At 32.2% G+C, this 19,999-nt stretch overlaps 2 protein-coding genes across 2 annotated transcripts; one reads left to right on the forward strand and one right to left on the reverse strand.

The window, feature by feature from the left end:
- Window positions 1–11,331: 11,331 nt before the first annotated feature.
- Window positions 11,332–17,056, forward strand: LOC132068579 (NADP-dependent malic enzyme-like). The gene is made up of 18 exons (XM_059462217.1): window positions 11,332–11,584; window positions 12,998–13,118; window positions 13,213–13,287; window positions 13,384–13,535; window positions 13,623–13,794; window positions 13,890–13,985; window positions 14,074–14,145; window positions 14,245–14,328; window positions 14,406–14,504; window positions 14,771–14,818; window positions 14,914–14,967; window positions 15,080–15,178; window positions 15,264–15,353; window positions 15,436–15,513; window positions 15,792–15,866; window positions 15,953–16,043; window positions 16,357–16,485; window positions 16,578–17,056. Exons 1-18 carry the CDS (start codon window positions 11,466–11,468, stop codon window positions 16,664–16,666), a joined length of 1,743 nt encoding a protein of 580 aa, XP_059318200.1. The 5' UTR covers window positions 11,332–11,465; the 3' UTR covers window positions 16,667–17,056.
- LOC132068580 (acidic endochitinase-like) lies at window positions 16,758–19,140 on the reverse strand. Its single transcript, XM_059462218.1, has 2 exons — window positions 18,765–19,140; window positions 16,758–17,919 (listed from the first exon to the last, which is right to left on the reverse strand). The coding sequence occupies exons 1-2, from the start codon at window positions 19,112–19,114 to the stop codon at window positions 17,388–17,390; spliced, it is 882 nt and encodes a 293-aa protein (XP_059318201.1). The 5' UTR covers window positions 19,115–19,140; the 3' UTR covers window positions 16,758–17,387.
- Between the last annotated feature and the right edge of the window lie 859 nt (window positions 19,141–19,999).

Consider the following 19,999-nt stretch of genomic DNA (forward strand, 5'->3'; position numbering starts at 1 on the left):
ACTTCAAAACTTTTTCATGGAGGTTTAAATTTCATGAATTTGTTAAGTTTGTAATATTGAAGTGAAGTAATATTTTTCAAATAATATGAGTGAAATAATGTTAAAAGAATTATTTTTATTTCTCAAATAATATTAAGGGATTATCTCATTCATGGTACATCTTCATACTTGGCCAGTACCTAGAATTTCAATTTCCACAAATGAATATGTGACCTAGAGTTCGAATTTACACAGTTAAGATTCAAGGTCATTGTCCTGGAGTTTCAGTAAAAATCATGAGTTCAAACAAGTAGTGTTGTTATAAGAAAAAATTAATCTTACAAAAGTGAAACTCCAAGAATGTATCCGGAAGTTCGAATTGATAATATTGAACTCTATGATAGTGTTATGGAGTTTTTCCATATTTTAGCTAGGGGTATTTTTATTTAAATTTTTTATTTGCCTTAAAGGTGGTTAAACATTAAATAATTACGAAAACACCGGCTAAATATTAATTAGCGGCCTGAAAAGTGCCTATTTGCCCATTTCTTCTCTTTTTAGGATTTTACATGACAAATTATATTTGAAAACCATGCCCTCTGAGATATAATCCTGAGGAATTCGCAAGATATATATCTAAATCAAAATATTTATTTGGTAACTAGTTAAATGAATGTCTAACTGACAAATCATGACGAATTTAAGGAGATAAAGTATTTAGCTAATTTAAAATAAAGTTTTCAGTCCTTTCGCCAATAGGGTGTTTTTTTCTTTTTTTTTTTTTTTTTTTGAATTTTTTCCCTAGTGTCCGATACCCGCATTAGAGTCCGATTAAATTCGAATTTGAGCTGCGCCTAAGGCCCATTCGTGTTGACTGGAGTAGGGCTGTTAAATATATGATGTTTATTCTTTCTCTAGTATGTATAATTTATATATGTTACTCCTTCCGTTCAAAATTCTGTTACACTCGCTAGTTTGGGACGTTATATAATATATTAATATATCTTTATCTCAATATAACTTACGTGGTTACGCCATTTTGAAGAATTTATATTCATTAAACTATTACACTCTGATTGTGTTGTTAGGTTCCTCTTCTTTTCAATCGCTACTTAAATGCTCTTCCATTATTGCTTATTAATAACTTAAATTTCGTCTCCAATCAAATAATTAATATCACGTTAAATTAATAAAACGAACAAAATAATTGGTCCCACTCTCAATTTGTACTAACGAAAGGAGTAGCTGCCTAACTGGTAGGGCTGTGCACTTTGGATATATCCGAGAATTCAAATCCATCCACGCAATTCGGATGGTCAGATATCGGATTTTGAATATTTGGTTCGGATATGGATTATGTTTTTTAAAATTTCGGATACGAGTTGGTACAATTTTAAATCAATCCGACCAGAAATCCTAAATATATGCATTGATATAAAGTTACACTTTCATTTTAGATTTAAACATTTATTTGGGATTGGAGTTTTACTTTGTTAATGATATTTGGTTCGGATATGGATTATGTTTTTTAAAATTTCGGATACGAGTTGGTACAATTTTAAATCAATCCGACCAGAAATCCTAAATATATGCATTGATATAAAAAGTTACACTTTCATTTTAGATTTAAACATTTATTTGGGATTTCAGTTTACTTTGTTTAATGAACTTTATTAAATATTGAATGATGAAGATTATGAACTAGATATTGGGATGTTGGTGGTTTGCACCAATACAATGCTATAAGCATCTTAATATGGCGTACAATCCGATCAGGAAATCCGAAATATTTATCCGAACCAAACATCAAAAATTCGATTTGATCCGAGGTTAATTTGAATTGAATTCTGATTGCATTTTACAAAATTTGATATTCAAAATTTTAATCCGAAACGTGCCAAATCCGATCCAAACCGATGGATGAACAAGTCTACTAATGCTTGACTTGCGAATCAATGAGCGCATTTACTATTTAGCCGTTGTTTATAGCATGTTGCGAAGGTTCTACGAAGCTAAAACTATATTTTATTTTATTTTAAAATTAAAATATTTGGCTAAATAGAAAAAAACGAATTTTTGAGAAATAGCAGAAGCAATTTCTAATGTAAAGAAGAACCTACATTTACTATTGCTTCTTTCATAAATCAGAAGTAGAAAATTGATTTTTACAAGACAAATATTCTTACAAAAAATATAAATATACATATCTACTAAACTATCTTTCATTAAATTACATGCTTGCTTCTGAAATGTAAATACAATCCTCGTATTATTTTCCTGTTTTGTTTCTCCTCTCATTTTCCAATTCCACTTTGATTAAATATACTAATTTAAAATTTAAAATATATCTTTTATTTTATGTTTTTTAATTAAATATAAATAATTTTTTTTTATTAAAAACTCTTATTATAAATGTTTCAATTTTGATATAAAATTAATTTTTAACACTTCGACATTGAGAAGCATATTGTGTGAAGATTGATCAAACACAAACTTTTTAATCAAATGCTAAAAAAATATTTCTTAAATAAATTGACTAAACATAAAGTACTATTCTCTAAAAATTTGTTACTCTGCAAAACTATATTAATAAAATATACTTCCCAATATTAAGTCTTTGTGGAAGTTTAATCAACATTGGTCGCTTGACCTGGTGCGTTTACTCCAGGTCTTCCTTCAACTGCCCCGATCGTAGGGCAAACGTTTACTCCTGGTCTTCAATCAACTGCCCCGATCGTAGGGCAAACGTCCCATCTCTTTCTAACTTTCTGTCTATTTCACATTCATCTAATATCACACTCAAAAAACAGATATTTTTCCGACCGACATTCAATGAGAAATTTATGTTATAAAATATGATTTTTCACTTCATTCTCATCGAACCAGCTCATAGGAAAAACATATGGTGGCACACAGGTTTCCATTGAAACGCTGAAAATCTTTCTAATTTTTTCGTATGAAAACAATATTATTTAATTTTCTCCCACCGACATTCAGTGAAAATAACCATTAAACAATTTTCAGTGGGAAACTGTGGAGAAATAGTGATCTTTTAGTAGTGTGTCCTTTTATTTATCTTCTGTTCTGGCCATTAAAATCAAAGGTAAGAATAAAATCTGTGTACACACCATCTTTTTATATCCTACTTGTAATTGAGCAATTTTATTGATATAAAAATAAAATAAGTGACTCTATTACATAATTTAGACTTTATTACATAACTTAAGTTGAGTGGCCATTTGAGAAATGATCACTTATTTAATGAATCTGTCTGATTTTCAAAGAATGACATCCTGATAACATGTTCCGGATTTTGGACCCCCTTTGATTCGTTGGAGCTTATGGCTTTTGGATGTGTTGTTTAATATAATCCCTCCACGTGATACGAATAATATCTTCACGTCATCAAATATGCATTTTCGATCAGATGACCAAGAAGATGAACCAACATTGTTACTTTGAGTCAAGTTTTACATTTAAAAAAAATTGAAATCATGATTTGGGATCTCAAATCCTACATTTTGAAGAATTTGGGGTTTGAAATCATGATATGAAGTTGAAATTGAAATTTTGTGCAAATTTCATAAATAAACGCTGATTTGAAATCAAAATATGAAATCATGATTCCAAATCGCATAGCCAAACGCCTACTAAAGTATGATTGATTTGAAGTAGTTGTATTTTTTGACAATATGCCTATTAATGTTCCATTTGATTTCCTATATATGTCGACGGGAAATTGTTACTTTTTACTTCACCTTATCAAAGCAAGAATGAATTTTGTTTGAAGTTGTTTTTTTTAATGACATGCTAGTGGAGTTTCTATCATGTTCTACGAAATAGACTTTTATGACCTCTTGCGTATACCTAACAAAAAATCATTTCTGAAAATTGCACCAAATAAGATAACTGTGTGAGCATTTATGTATGTCTTCTGTATATTTGCTCCTTCCTGCATAGGTTCTCTTAGGGCTGTGCATATTAACTGTTAAACCAATAACCCGAATCAATTATTAGGTTATTGGGTTAATGGTTTGGATTAATGGATTACTGGTTCGGGTATCGGGTGGTGCCCTGTGATTATTGGCTTATTGGGTCGGGTCACGGTTTGGCCAATTTTGTTAACGGGTGAACCAATAACCCGATAATCATTTATTTAATTACAATTCTACCCTTCCATATATAAAGTCACTTGATTAGATTTAGGGTTCACTTGATTTCACTTCATAAACTCAGTCTCTCAAGCGGTGATTTATACTTCAGAAACCCTTCTCCTCCAACTCACAAGACGCAAGCCCAACGTAAACTATTTTTTACTTCTTCTACAATCTACATTGCTTTCAATCTCACTCTTGTTTCTATGTTTTTGTATTTCTCTGGTGGTGCTAGACAAGTTATTGCTAACTAATGTTATGTAAATGCGCAACCGTAGATCAAGAATGTTTCTTATTTTCCTTATGCATTGGTGTTTGCAGTGACGGGTTTGATAAAATCACACCTTTAGTTGGTCCAATTTTGTTTACGTCCTTCATATTTCAATTGTATTATTTTGTTCGGCATAGTCTTAGAGTCAAGCTACTTTCGGTTTTGAAGATAGGTTCTTTGTACTTGAAATTTTTTTGTGTGAAATCTTAACGGTTAAACCGATAACCGAACCGATAACAAACAACAACTGATTAACCGATAACCCATTAACCGATACCTTAACGGTTCTTTAATGGTTTAACATGTCTACAAACTGATAATCTATAAGTTGAACCGATAACTTTTAAACCCGAATCGAATCGACTGATATGCAACCCTAGGTTCTCTTCAAGGGGTGCTTCCAATTTTATGTGAAATATTTGGATAAAACATGACATTACTTTTCACTATGCCCTCCTAAACTAATTTCGCTTTTATCCAGCCCGCTAAAAAATATTTACCCGAGTACCCCATCGCCCAAAACCCTCTCTCCATGATACCATCGCAGTATTTTTATACATCATGATGGTATCATGGAGGACTAAGTGAAGGACTGAAGCAAACTTCTATGATACCATGTCAGTATATTTATATACCATGATGGTATCATGGAGGACTAAGAGAGTGTCTCATTGAAGGACTAAAGCAATCCTCTATGATACCATCTCAGTATATGTATATAAGATGATGATATCATAGAGGATTTTTTTAGGAAAGTGTGTTTTCTGAATAAATGAACATGATCCTCTGTGATATCATGTCAATATATTATATATACCATATGGGGTTCATTGAGGGTTGATGTGTGTTTTTGAAGAAATGAAAGAAGTCCTATGTGATACCATCTCGGTATACAAGAGACACGGTGATACCATCTTGGTATCATAATTTTGGGAGCATTTTGGATAAATGAGTAGGGGAGGGGAGGGACGTGGGCGGGTAATTTTTTTGTTTCACGGGGAATCTACGTTCTTTTCCCGAAACTTTATTCCAGTCCAAATGAACTGGGTTTATCTGATGCATCCCTCCAGTTACTAGGCTGATTTGAGCATTGGGCCTGTTGGGTCGGGACAGTTTTTCATCTGATTTGTATTGGGCTAGCTGAGCCCATTTTGGTGAAACTACTATATCTCTTTCTTTGTAAATAAATGCAGCACTTTAATTTTCCTTCATACTTTAGCATGGCATCTAGAATAATTCACCGAGGCATTATTTCTGAAAACAGTCCCTTAATAAATAAGACTAGCGCTTAATCGCAATTACATTGATCATACTAATTTGGCAACTCTTTAATTTTAACATTCCACATGACATGTTTAAGATCACAAGATTAAATGACATTTTGGTACGTTAAACATATCTTTAGTTTTAAGACCACAAGATTCAAAAGTCGTTTTTACTTTCTTAAACTTCGTGTCTTGTTAAACTAAGACAAGCAAATTAAAACGAAGGGATTAGTTAATACCATAACGAACAATACTTCTTCACATTAGCCCCAATATGATTTACAAATTCAAACCTAATTATATTCTTTAACAATTTGACATTAGCTTCCTTTACTTAAAACTACGACTACTTACTATCCTGTAATATATATACCACTGCTTTTAAGAACTTAAGCCTATCGAGTATCGATGACTATTTTCCTACAAGTTTAATTAATAACAAATCAATTTCTTTTTTCGTCAACTTAATCAGTTTCTTTAAGTTAGCTTGTAGACACTTGCCTTTAAAATTACATCCTTTAATCCCTATACACTCATTTGGATATAACGATCCCTTAACATATTTATTCATTTTCAAATAAACTCTCTCATGCTTTATTTATTCTGAATATGGTTTCTACACAATTCATTTACGTGTTTCTTGAATCCTTCTATTGCATAATAAACATTTTATAAGCTATCTCAACAACCTTTTAATTGTATTTTTTTCAAGTCTTACTTTAGATCATCTTGGACCCAATTAAAGTTTGCTTCTATAGCCTAAATCAATCAGCTTTATCTGACTAATATTTATTTAATTAGCCACTTATTTGTTACTTGCTAACTTTACCTCCTAGACTCTATCTGTAATAAATGAACATCAGATCGCCTAATCTTAATTAATATTTAGCCTTAATTGATTAACCTAAGTGCGGCCAGGACCTTTACTTAGCGCGGATTCTGAAGCATCTAATCCTTTTATTTTGGAATAATTTAAACCTTTACCCAGAATATCACATGTTTAGACCGCAATTAGAGTTATACTCCCTTCGTCTCATATTAGTTGTTCACATTATTATAAATATCCGTCCCAAAATATTTGTTTATTTACAAAATCAAGATACAATTAATTAAGTTTTTCCTACTTTGCCCGTAGCATTAATTGTTTTTTAAAGCAACCAATATTAATTAGAGCGCAATTAATTGGATAGAAATAAGGGTAATGTAGTAAAAATACACTTTTATTTATGAGTTGTTAAAAAAAAAAAAAGTGTAAAAGTAATATGAGAAAAATACATCACAAGTACTATCTTAATGACCTGGAGGGAGTGCTTTATATATCACATAGTTTACATTGTATCTTAATGTACCTTAAACATTAGGTGGCGACTCTCTTACTTAATCAAACTCTGGAATTGCTCAACTATTATATACTGCTTTAACCAGTTTAAAATGTAAGCTCTGTGTGTGTGGGGGGCGGGGCACCAAGTTATTTAGGATCTTCTTAGTTTATATTTTGGGTTATATTCTTTATCCTCTTTTAAAAAATAAATAAATAAAACCCAGAAAAGGTAAAGAGGTACTAAGATGCCAACCATGTGGTTGACAACTCAAATCAAAGGGAGGAATATGAAAAGGATAACAAAGTTGGACAAATTTTTGACAACTCAAATAATTGATGAATTAGGATCACGGAATTATCCATTTCGTTTTTAGCTATTGTTATTAATTATTAATGCTATTAAAATGAAAAGGTGGTGATAGATTCCAAACATGCGCTCTGTTGATATCCCAATTAACGGAGGGATAAAAGAGGTATAAAAGTGCAATCTATTTAGAGATTGGGTTATTTTTTGTTACATATTTTTCTTTTTTAATTTATAAAAGAAAGAGTGACACATTTCTCCCATTCTATCCTAAGTGTCGTTTAGTTAGAAAATAGGAAGAAATAAATAAAATCAAGAATTATTTGATCTAATATTTGGTGACTCTTTTCTTTTTTCACATAAATCATAACATTGTTAATGCAATGTTTGATTCATGTTTTTCTTTTCTGAGTAAGTAATATACATATATTATGCAAGACAGAATATGGAATAAAAATGCAAGTATTAGTAACACACGAATTAAAATTACTAAAATGATAAAGATAATCTTCATATAGTATATAATACAATATTTTTATCTTTATGCTTCCAAGCAAATCGATGAATTATAAGTTATGCAAGATAAAATATGGAATAAGAATGTAATTATTAATAATACACGAATTAAAATGACTAAACTGACACAAATAACCTTCATATAGTAAAGAATACAATAATTTAATTTTTATGCTTCCAACATCGACCACTGACACTTGATATAGGAGCTGAAGCATCAGGTGCCACATCACGTGTACCGTGACGCCGATACGATGGCAAATTTCTTGGCGAAGCATGTCCAAGGACACTTACTTTTACCGTTCCCCCTATGTTTAGTTTATCTGCTTTCAATAAGGATTGTTCAACTGTTGCAACAACTCGAGCAATCCTTCTTTGTAATAACTCTGTGAACTTGTTTTAGCCTAATATATAGCATGTTTTCAGCAAAAAATAAAAAAATCGACCACTGGCATGACTTCTTAAGACTAATATAACACTCTCTATCACCACTCCTTAACATGATTGTTTTGATATTTTACATGTATTAGTAATTTATATGATTTTAAAAAAAACTTTATGTTCACTCAAATAATTTCCCACTCATTAACATGATCATTTCGATATTTTACATGTGTTTAATTTATAACTTTTATATTCAATCAAATAATTTTCACATATAATAGGACAGAGGAAGTATTGTTTAAGACAAGTGGTTGATTAAGATCGCAAGATTATCCATTTTTCTTTTTGCAAATAGTACTATTGTATGTGCTAAATTGTTTTATTAGAAAAGCAAACCGCGTCATTGAGTGGACAGGAAGGTCATCAAAGGCTGCTGCTTTGCACATAAATGCAAAGTCCACATATTCATAATAATCAATTATAACTAGTTTTGTTCCCCCACCAGTCACCACTCTCATGAAGCTAATCCTTTAAACTCTTTTTGATTTCCTTCGTTTTATTTTTATATAATATTATTCCTTATTCTAATTTATGTGTTATTTTTATTTTTAATTTGACTTAGTATTTACCTTTAATGAGATAATTTGTAATAACACAAAGTTTCTAAGGTTAGTTTTAGATATAAATTTGAATATCTTTTTTTTTTATTTTTAATCTAATCAAATTTAACCTCAAAGTTAATCGTATTTACTCTCGAAAAGAGAAAGTTCGGGACAAACAATATGAGACAAAACACTATGTAAGACTTCTGTCTCAATTATGTGATTCGGTATTTTTTCGGATCTTCAAGAAGAAAAAAGAGTTACTTCTTGTTTCAATTTTTTTAAAAACTTTTCTTTTTTCATTTCTTTCTTTAATTTCGTACACAATCACACATAAATTAAAATCAATGGAAGAACATATTTATAATTTTTCGTTTATCTTTAATGACCAATATTTATAGTCAAATTATATTATGGTATATTTAAAATTTAAGCTTAACTAAAATCTTTCTATTCTCATAATAAATTATAATAGACGAATATTCCAAAATGATTTGACAATGGGAGCCACGTTCCCGCACTACAACGCCATGACCCTGAATGAGAAAATGACTTTTTGGGCAGCTTCTTTTGCGTTATGTCTGCCCAGCACTAAAGCCGCCAGACAAGACAATAGTCAATAGGCAATTAAAAATTTCACATACAGATTTTGAAATTTGTGAAATATTGGAGAAAAATAAATACCCTCCGTTTCATATTATTTGTCTACCTTCTTTTTAAAAAAAATCAAATTATAAATTTTAACTACTAACATTTTGAGATATATTTTTTCACCATATTAATATGAAAAGAATTGCAACATATAGTAATCTTTTATATAGTTTTTGAATATCTAAATTATGATTTTAAATATTGAATTAATCTAATCAAATTTAGGCATATGATTAATCAAACTTGACTCTCGAAAAGCAAAAAATTTTTAATATGAGACGGGTTTGAACTACGTACTTCTTCCGCCTCAATTATGTGATACATTTTGATTCAGACTAAGTTCAAGAAGATAAAAAGAGTTACTTCTTCTGTCTCAATTTTTTTTTAACTGTTTAAAAAAGAATGTTATATATTGTACTTAGTACTTCCTCTGTCCATATTTAGTTGTCAAGTATATTAAAAATAGATGTCCACCTTTATTTATCCAGCTTGAAAAATCAAGAGATAATTTACCATTTCATGCCTATTTTATCTTTATTATTAATTATTAGGTTAAAAAATTCAACAAATTGTTAATAGCTGCACAACTTTCAAAGTATGTTTGATTATTTTAAATTATTTAGAATTTATAATAATTAGAAATGATATAGTAAACTTGTCATTTTATTTATTGCTCTTTAAGGGTTGTGTCAAGTTAACTATGGACAAATAAAAATGGATGAAGAGAGTAACATTTTATACCCAATATTCTATATAGCATATTTAAGAACATAAGATTTAAAGCGCATTTTGATACATTACATAGACCTTTAGTTTAAGATTAACATATTCAAAAAGCCTTTTTATTTTCTTTAAGTGTGGAGCCAAATAATGATAAACAAAATGAAACGTGGGAATACTTGTTATTTAATATCGAATATAAATATTCATGTAACTATAAAATTATCTCATTAAAAATATAAAAAGAAATTCAAATTAAGTTATTTTCATATATAAAAACTCTTTTCTGTTTGTATCGTCATTCTTTCGTAATACCCACTCTCGCAGCCACCATCATTTATGCCATACGCGTAGTATTTGGATAACACATAGTATTGGTCCGAGCATTGTCCCTTTTTCTCATATGATTACTTAATTTAGGGTATTTCTCTTCACTCAATTTTGTTTTATAATTAAAAAGTCACTCAACCACTTTCGATAATTTTTTCATTAAATTTTGATGACATGAAAAAATTATTTTAAGCTAAATTTTAAGAAATAAAATGATACCCATTTTAATTATTTTATTGACCTGCCCCACTTAATTTGACGCGCTAAGATTATACAAGCCTTGATATAGATATTTGACCCATCTAATTTTAGCTGGCCGGACCAAGTGAGGCGGGTCAATAGAATAATTAGAATGGGTACCTTTTTATTTCTTAAAAATTTTAGCTTAAAATAAAATTTTCATCTCATCAAAACTTAATGAAAAAATCATTCAAATTGGTTGAGCGAGTGACTTTTTATATGAAATCTCAATAGTTGAGTGATTTTCTATGTGAAATACTAATAGTTGAATGACTTTTGGTTATAAAATAAAGTTGATTGACTTTCAAAAAGGACCACTTTAGTTGAGTGGCCATATGAGATTAGCACCCGCCTCTAACTGTCCCTAGTTAACAAATTTAAGAGTATACAAATTTAAGAGTATTATATGCCAAATTAGTTAGATAATTATAGTACGTTAAGAGTTCTTACTGGTCAAAACTTCATCATCATGTGTATACAAAGATATAATATACTAATACAAGGTAGGACCGTAGTACGTAGTCGTTGAGGAAAGAAATATCAATTCAACTATTGCTAAAAGCAGTGTCGGGAAGAATAACTCTAGAAGGATATACTTCGTCAACTGTTTTCTTTCACACACAAATACTTGTGTGTATATATATAGTTGGCAAACTTTAAGACTTACAAACGAACAGAAGTGTATTATTGTGTGTGAATTAAAAAAAAGATATTTAAAAGAAGAGAAAATGGAGAGCGAGTTGAAGGAACAGATATCAACACCGGTGGGTGGCGTTGAGGACGTGTACGGTGAGGATTGTGCCACCGAGGATCAGTGCATCACTCCCTGGACTTTTGCCGTTTCTAGGTCTCAAAACTTTTGAACTCAATTTTGAAACTTGAATTTGTGTTTGGACATGCATTTCACTTGAGAAAAAATTGAATTTTTGTTAGTCAAAGTGAAATTTCTCTCAAAACTGAGCTAGTTTTACGGATATTTGAAAATAATCTGATCTAACTTTTACGGCCAGATGCTGGCTAAGTTAATATAATAATAACTAGGTTGAGTTAATAGTCAAACATATGAACTATCACCTTTTTGTGAGTTTTACATCTCAATTATTAGTTAGTTTTTTTAATATGTGAACTATCAACATGTATGTGTTAAAACACATTTTGTTGGATAGATGGTGATAGTTCAAGTAGAAAAAAAGAGCAACTGATAGTTGGTCTGATGTGTGTTTTATATGAAACTGGATTCACATTCAAATAGTTATAGATATTTAGTAGATATTTTAATATATAGAGTTTAGAAAAAAGCTACTGGATCCCTGAAAATAACACTCTGGATCAGCCATTACTAGTTTCTCCGATCACCACTCACCATGTCCATGCTTATTCACTGATATTTATTTAGTCTAGTTTTGGTTTCTGCGCATACTCAATTTCCGCCTATCACCTCTACGGTTATTGTCTGATACATTTAAGTTCAAGATTCAGCTTCATTTGTTTGAAATAACTCCGAATTGCCTCTGGTTTAATTTGACTCGTTAAATATTATAATATACTAATCCTATTTTGTACTTCAGTTTTTTTTAGTTTTTCAGATGATATTTCTTTGATTTTGATGCAAGTTTGTCGTCTGTTGTTGATTATTGTGCTGGATTGCAGCTTGTCATACTTTAAATGTCTGATTCTAGCTAGTGTTAGCCTAATTAGAGACAGATCCAAGATTTAAAATTTATGAGTTCCTATAGCAACTTTAAGTTGATATACAATAATAATTGGATTTACATTCAAATATTTATAGATATTTAGTGAATATTTTAATATATATATATACATACATACATACAGGGTTAAAGTAAAAGTTACTGGTTCTTGTGAACCAGCAGTCAACATTTTGGATCCGCCCGTGAATCTAATGGTAGAAGCACTATATTTTACTGGGAATTCTGCTGAGGTTAAGTTGTATTTTTTTGTGCTTAGTGGTTTTCTTGAATATGTAGATAGATACTATGCTGTCAAGAAAAGTATCTTTTAGACGGATCAGCATTTTATGATGATTGTGCTAGGAAAATAACTCTTTAGCTCTTTCTCATGTTCAAGTAACATCTTAACATCCATAAGTATTTCCACTATTTTGATACGTTTATAGTTGATGAAGTAGGATTTACGCCTGATTCAATGGCGATGAGATGTTCATGAAATAGTAAGACTAGCAATATTCAGGAAGTTTACAATTTGATACCATTTATATCTGTTTGACTTGTAATAACAGTGGCTACAACTTGTTGAGAGATCCACGTTACAACAAAGGGCTTGCCTTCACCGAGAGAGAAAGAGATGCTCATTACTTGCGAGGCCTTCTTCCTCCTGTGGTTTCCACACAGGAACTTCAGGTAAAATTTGTTACTAATTCAGGTCTCAAATCGTGAAATGTATGTGTGTGATCTTTATAAGAACTTTATTAATGTTTTGTGTTATGTCAAATAGGAGAAAAAACTTATGCAATCTATTCGCCAATATGACGTCCCTCTGCACAAATATGTTGCCTTGATGGAATTAGAGGTATCCTTTGGAAACGTTTGTTGGTTCTGATTTTTCATCTGAAACCAAGAAAGGAATATTGTTATGCCCAATATGTTTTTTGGTTGTAATTTGCAGGAAAGAAATGAAAGGTTGTTCTACAAGCTTCTTATTGATAATGTAGAAGAGTTACTTCCAATTGTCTACACTCCAACTGTTGGTGAGGCGTGTCAAAAATATGGAAGCCTTTTTAAGCGTCCACAGGGTTTATACATCAGCTTGAATGAAAAGTATGGAATTTGTGGGGTTAAAGGTTTCTTTTATTGCTTTCACATGATAGTAAATTCAACTGAAGTATGAATAATTTTTATATTCAGGGGAAGGATCCTTGAGGTATTGAAGAACTGGCCTGAAAAATCAGTCCAGGTCATCGTCGTGACTGATGGAGAAAGAATTTTGGGACTTGGGGATCTTGGCTGCCAGGGAATGGGGATACCCGTTGGGAAATTGGCTTTGTATGCTGCACTTGGAGGAGTCAGACCTTCAGCGGTACCAAAATTTGTGAATTATTATTATATCCTTGATTCCGTACCATATTCTTATCTATGAACATTTTCAATCGTCAATTTTTCTTGCATATGCAGTGCTTGCCTATAACCATTGACGTAGGGACAAACAATGAGAAGTTACTGAACGACGAGTTCTACATTGGTCTCAGACAAAAGAGAGCAACTGGGCAGGTGAGCTTTAGCACCATTCCAGATTATTATGTAGAAGTCTGAATTTTTACTGAAGCTGCTTTTGCTACAACATTTTGTCTTCTTTCAGGAATATTATGAATTGCTTCATGAATTCATGACAGCTGTGAAGCAAAATTATGGTGAAAAAATTCTCGTACAGGTCAAATATTTTAAACTTATCCAATATTACATCAATGAATGGTTCATCACTTTTTTCCCATGAGATGCCTGAACCTGACATTTATAACGTCATTCTCAGTTTGAAGATTTTGCAAACCACAATGCTTTTGAGCTGTTGGCTAAATATCGTACCACGCATTTGGTCTTCAACGATGATATACAGGTATAGTATATTGTCTCTGTGGCTGTTCTCATAGAGATTGATATGTTCATTTCTGATTGTTGATTACGCTATTGCAGGGGACAGCTTCTGTGGTGCTTGCAGGGCTTATTGCATCCCTTAAGCTACTTGGAGGTGCATTATGTGATCATACATTCTTGTTCCTCGGTGCCGGAGAGGTTATTTTCCATCCTTTTTGATAAATTTGCCGCTCCATCTTGGTTTGTTTTCAGTGCACAAGATTTTACAAATTAAATGGTGTAAAAAATGTATTAAACTGGTAACAGATTCCATAATGACTTAAAAGGAAATTAAGTCGCGTGTGGAATCATGATTTCTTTCTGTTTCTGCTAGTTTAATTGTCAAAATTGCGATGCATACATCATGAACTATTTATGAGGATCTCAAGGCCAAATGACTCATGTTAATCGCTTTATGATTGCAGGCTGGGACTGGTATTGCAGAACTGATAGCACTTGAAATTTCAAACAAGGTATCAGATCGGTTTATTCGCACAAACTGTAGAACGAAGATTTGTTCTAATTCCAATTGGTTACACGTAATAAATTTCTATGTCATTTCCTGCAGACAAACACTCCCGTGGAGGAGACACGAAAAAAGATCTGGCTTGTGGACTCAAAGGTAGAAAAAACATACGATCTACGATCTCCTTAGTGAAGCTCCTCTCTCTTCAGTTTTCATCTTATATATTATTTCATTGTACATATCCATCTAAATGAGTGATCATGTACAGGGTCTTATTGTTAGTGGTCGCAAGGAAACACTTCAATCCTTCAAGAAGCCTTGGGCACATGAACACGAACCTGTCAACAATCTACTAGATGCTGTTAAGGTACGATGAGATCCCCCACCGTCGATTTCCATCTTAAAAACTCATTTTTCTATGGTTTATGAACTCTCCTTGCTCTTAAATTTAGGCCGTTAAGCCAACCGTCTTAATTGGGACATCTGGAACTGGAAGAACATTTACGAAGGAAGTAGTTGAGGCCATGGCATCCATGAATAAGGTGATCTATTTCGTGTTTCATTTCTTTTTACCAAGCAAAATTTTATTTCTTGAGCTGACAGACCGAAAAACAATTTTTTCAGAGACCTCTGATTATGGCTCTCTCAAACCCAACCTCACAAGCTGAATGTACTGCTGAAGAAGCTTATACTTGGAGTGAGGTACTAAGTATCGATTGAGAAACAATTCCAGTTATATATATTTGTCGTCATTTTAGCTTACATTCATTACAGAAAAAACTAGAATTAGCGATGAACTTCGTCGCTAATCCGTCCTTAAATTGCTCGTAGCTAACACGATTTTTGATAATCCATCGCTAAATAGGATTAGCATCGGATTTTGTTGTTTAGCTACAAATTTTGTCCGTCTATAATTCATACTTTTTTAGTAGTGATTCATGACACTGACTGGCTTGTCAATTGCTTTTTTTTTTTTAAAGGGTCGCGCTGTTTTTGCCAGTGGAAGTCCATTCCCTTCTTTTGAGTACAACGAAAAAACCTACTTTCCTGGCCAGGTAATTGTGAATACATATGCTTTCTTTGTTAATAGTCAGTTCAGGATGGAACTATTCCTGATTTCTATTCTCTCCTTGCGATACAGGCAAACAACTGTTACATATTCCCTGGATTTGGTTTTGGTTTGGTCATGTCTGGTACAATCCGCGTGCACGATGACATGCTTTTAGCAGCTTGTAAGTCCAACAGACCAATGATTTCGTTTTGGGGTTCTTTTTCTGAAGTCTTCATATCTTCTCAATTAGATGCGATAATTTTCAGCACTACTAAAATGGATAATTACCTTTTGTGGCCGACCTAAAAAATAGTAGCCGGAAAATGTATATGTTCTGTATATCAAGTATAAATATAAATATAATATACATAAATATACACATTATATACGTAATTAGTGTATTTGTTTGTATATTTAGTGCCCGTAATTACGGCCCATGGGCTAAAATTTTTTGAAAAAGCTTTTCTAAAACTAGTTGATTTTCTATGAAACAGCGGAAGCTCTGGCTGCTCAAGTAACCGACGAACATTATGCCAAGGGAATGATATACCCTCCTTTTGCTGATATCAGAAAGATCTCAGCTCACATAGCTGCTAGTGTTGCAGCAAAAGCATATGAACTTGGTGAGTGTATTTCTTTTCATTTTTTGTGTATTTTTCACCTCTCTTATTTTGTTTAACTTAAACATTAAACAATTTGGTCAATTGTACTCCAGGTGTGGCAACACGTCTCCCTCGACCTGCAGATTTGGTGAAGTATGCTGAGAGTTGCATGTACACTCCTAATTACCGAAGCTACAGATAAATTGATTATTTCGCAGGTGGTAATATTGTATGCACCAGGGATTTATAGTCCGTTTCGACCTGCCTTTATTGTAAGCTTTTGTTGTGTAGTAAAACTTTCCTTTTTGCCGTGACTCGAGCAGTAATCGGGTTTATTGTGTAGTAATCTTGTAGTTGAGTGTCTTGGCATGCTGCCAAAGTAGTTTGTTTTCATAGCCATAAGAGCTATTAGAGGGGCCTCGAAGGTGAATAAATCGAGTTGTCAATGTTATACGGAATTTGATGTCAGATCTTTGTATCTGAATCTACTATATTGTTGTATCTTTCACTTTGAAGAAATGAAAAACACAAAAAGATGTACTTTACATTCTGAAAAATGAAAATATCAAAAAAGATGTACCTTTTATGTTTTTATGTGTCATATGAGATGTATTTCATTTGGTCTTGCACATCGTACTCTTATGTTTTATGCTATGTCAATGTTCATAGTGAATTTCTCACGTATCCACCCAGAAAGAGAGCTCGAGGCGTATATACACACATAGAAAACAAGAACTATGAAAGCCTCTTTATTCAGCACTATATAACATTATTCACATATTGATACAAAATGACCCACTATATATGGCCATATATCTCAAACTACATATAAAACAAGAACTGTGAAAGCCTCTTTATTCAGTACTATATAACATTATTCATCATATTAATACAAAATGACCCACTATATATGGCCATATATCTCAGACTTTGGGCTTTATAGCAGAGCTATAACCTTTGTCATAAAATTTAGACCAAAGCATAACACCCCCGTACTTTGGCGAACCACTAATTGCTGGTAGAACCTTAGAAACAAGAACACGAGATGGTATAAAACCACTTCCAGCTGCTCTTGGAGATGCCGGCAATCCTAGAAAAATCTTTCCAGCTTGAATATTTGCGATCCATTTGTTCCAGTAACTTTTTAGATTCTCCACGTTCCCACGAGAGTATTGACATGGAGCGTTGTTGTAGAATTGAACCCAAACATAGTCAAATAGGCCAGTTTTGAGTGCCCCATCTAGCCATGCATCTGGAAATGGACATTGTGGAGCTGCACTTAAGTATACTTTTCTTTGTCGACTGAATCCCGAGAGGGCTCTTGCTAGTTCATCCCAGTGTTTTGTTGTTCCACCTTCAATATCGAAATCGATTCCATCTAGAGCTGCGTCCCCTAGTGGACGTGAATTTGATTGACCTCCAAGATAGTTGTTCCATAAATAGTTTGCTACATTCCTGCAGGGTATTTTGACAAAAAAATAGCTTGAAATTGGTCACGGGAAGTGCAAAAGCTCAAAAAGTGTATAATAGCATTTGACTAGACTGGGAGTCCCGGAAAGAGAGAAATCTTTTTGACACATACTAAAAGTATCCTTAAAACTTGTGGTTTTAATCAACGTTTCTTAAGGCTATAAAAGTATGTGGTTAAAGATAAAATCAGATGCTTAGATAAAATCAGATGCTTAAATTAAAACTGCTCATCGTATTTGGTTTGGTATTGCAACTGCACCTGACTTCGAGAGTCAAGATGATATTACCGAGGACGTCTTAATCAGAATATTTTTGCTTCTCACTTCGGACCAATTTAATTAGTCACGTTTTCATATTCCAATTGAGGATCTGAATAATCAACTCTTCAATCAGTCATTAGAATCAATAGGCATTTAAATTGTTCATTTGAAAAAATTGGGTTCTCCCAATAACTAAAAAGCATATCATGCCTGAATCTAACTGGGGTTCACGTTGGTGGAGGAACTGGATTAAAAAAAAAAAAAAAAAAAATCTTAGCTTCCAAATACATATACATATCAGTCTTTTTGTATTATATTAAAAAAGAAAGGTGTCATATGTAGAATGTAACAAATAGAGTAGTTTATTTAGACGAGTTTTCCTTGTGTATCAATTCATATAATATTCCAAGCCGTGAGAATGAACAAATTCCTGATATGCTTTACGCGACACGAATCTAGATCAATCGAGCTAGTGAGTTCCAGATGGTTAAATCGAAAAAGAAAAGACTCAATCAATAGTAGATTATAATAAAAAATACTGAATTAATTGCCTCTGTGGCACTAGCTTGCCTGGCATCATCAGCAGAAGAAAGGTAATAGCTTCCAGCACCACCACCAAGGGAGAGCATAACTTTAATGCCTCTTCTTTGACATGCTCTAATATCATTGCTCAAACCAGTGCATGCACCAGCACTAGGATCACAATGACCAGCTAAGTTCAATACTGGTTTTTGCCCATTACCAAATACTACAAGGAATGCAATATTGACAATGACATAGTTATTTGATGCACAAGTACTAGCTAAGCTACCTTCATTCCCATTTTGGCCCCAATAAATTACAATTCCCCCTGCTTCTAGTTTTAGTGCTAGGAGAATTAGCACTAATGCTGAGAAAAGTAAACCACATTTGACACCCATAATTTTTTAGTGATTTTTTGTTTGCTAACACTCCAAATACCTGTTATTTATAGTTGGTGGTGTGGGAGAAAATGACAAAAATGGTCCCTTATCGTTTGTAGTATGTTCAAAATAGTCCCTTAAGTATCAATTGAGCAGTTTTGGTTCTTTAAATTTGCCAAAAGTGAGTACGCGTAATCTCTGTCTAATATTAACCAGACTCTGATTGTTAAATTTAAACGGAATTATAAAAATAGAAAATATTTAGGCGGGATTTACATTTGGAAGTACATATTTTGTAATTTATGTTATTTTTGATCTATTTCAAGAGTCTAGTGTAAGTTTTTGATGTGCAAATTGTGTTCTTTTATCTATTTCTTGTGTCTAATGTAGCTTTATGTTGCAGTTTCTAGAATTTGACAGAAATTTGTAGTGTTTCTGGCTACATTTTTTTTACAGTTCTAGTAAAATATATTCCCTCCGTCCTATTTTATATGAGGGTGTTTGACTGTGCACGAAATTTAAGAAATAAAAGAAGAGTTTTGAAACTTGTGATCTAAAACAAACCATAGAAATTTGTGTGGTTAGAAATCATTTAATTAAGGGTAAAAAGATAAATTTTAAATTGAATTCTTACTAAATAAAGAAAAACGTCATTCATTTTGTGACTGACTAAAAAAGAAAGAGTGTCACAAAATTGGGATGAATGGAGTAACAATTAGAGTTTGATGCATATTTAACGAAGATCAAAGTGCTCACACTACTAAAAATCTCTATTTTCTCACTGATCTCCCACTGAAAAATGTTCAGTGGCTATTTTTCCACTAAATATCGGTGGAAAAAACTTAAATATAGTATTTTCACGCGGAAAAATTAGGAAGTTTCCCAACGTTTCAATGAGAACTT

This window comes from Lycium ferocissimum, chromosome 8 (assembly GCF_029784015.1).
Source record: "Lycium ferocissimum isolate CSIRO_LF1 chromosome 8, AGI_CSIRO_Lferr_CH_V1, whole genome shotgun sequence".
Taxonomy (NCBI): Eukaryota; Viridiplantae; Streptophyta; class Magnoliopsida; order Solanales; family Solanaceae; genus Lycium; species Lycium ferocissimum.

Bases quoted from the DNA above. Each gene is read 5' to 3' on its own strand.
- LOC132068579 (XM_059462217.1), top strand. From the start codon at position 11,466: ATGGAGAGCGAGTTGAAGGAACAGATATCAACACCGGTGGGTGGCGTT. The intron at 15,354-15,435 runs GTGATCTATTTC...CAATTTTTTCAG, and splicing joins CCATGGCATCCATGAATAAG to AGACCTCTGATTATGGCTCT. The intron at 16,486-16,577 runs GTGAGTGTATTT...ATTGTACTCCAG, and splicing joins AGCAAAAGCATATGAACTTG to GTGTGGCAACACGTCTCCCT.
- LOC132068580 (XM_059462218.1), bottom strand. From the start codon at position 19,114: ATGGGTGTCAAATGTGGTTTACTTTTCTCAGCATTAGTGCTAATTCTC. The intron at 17,920-18,764 runs GCAAGCTAGTGC...AATACCCTGCAG, and splicing joins TCTTCTGCTGATGATGCCAG to GAATGTAGCAAACTATTTAT.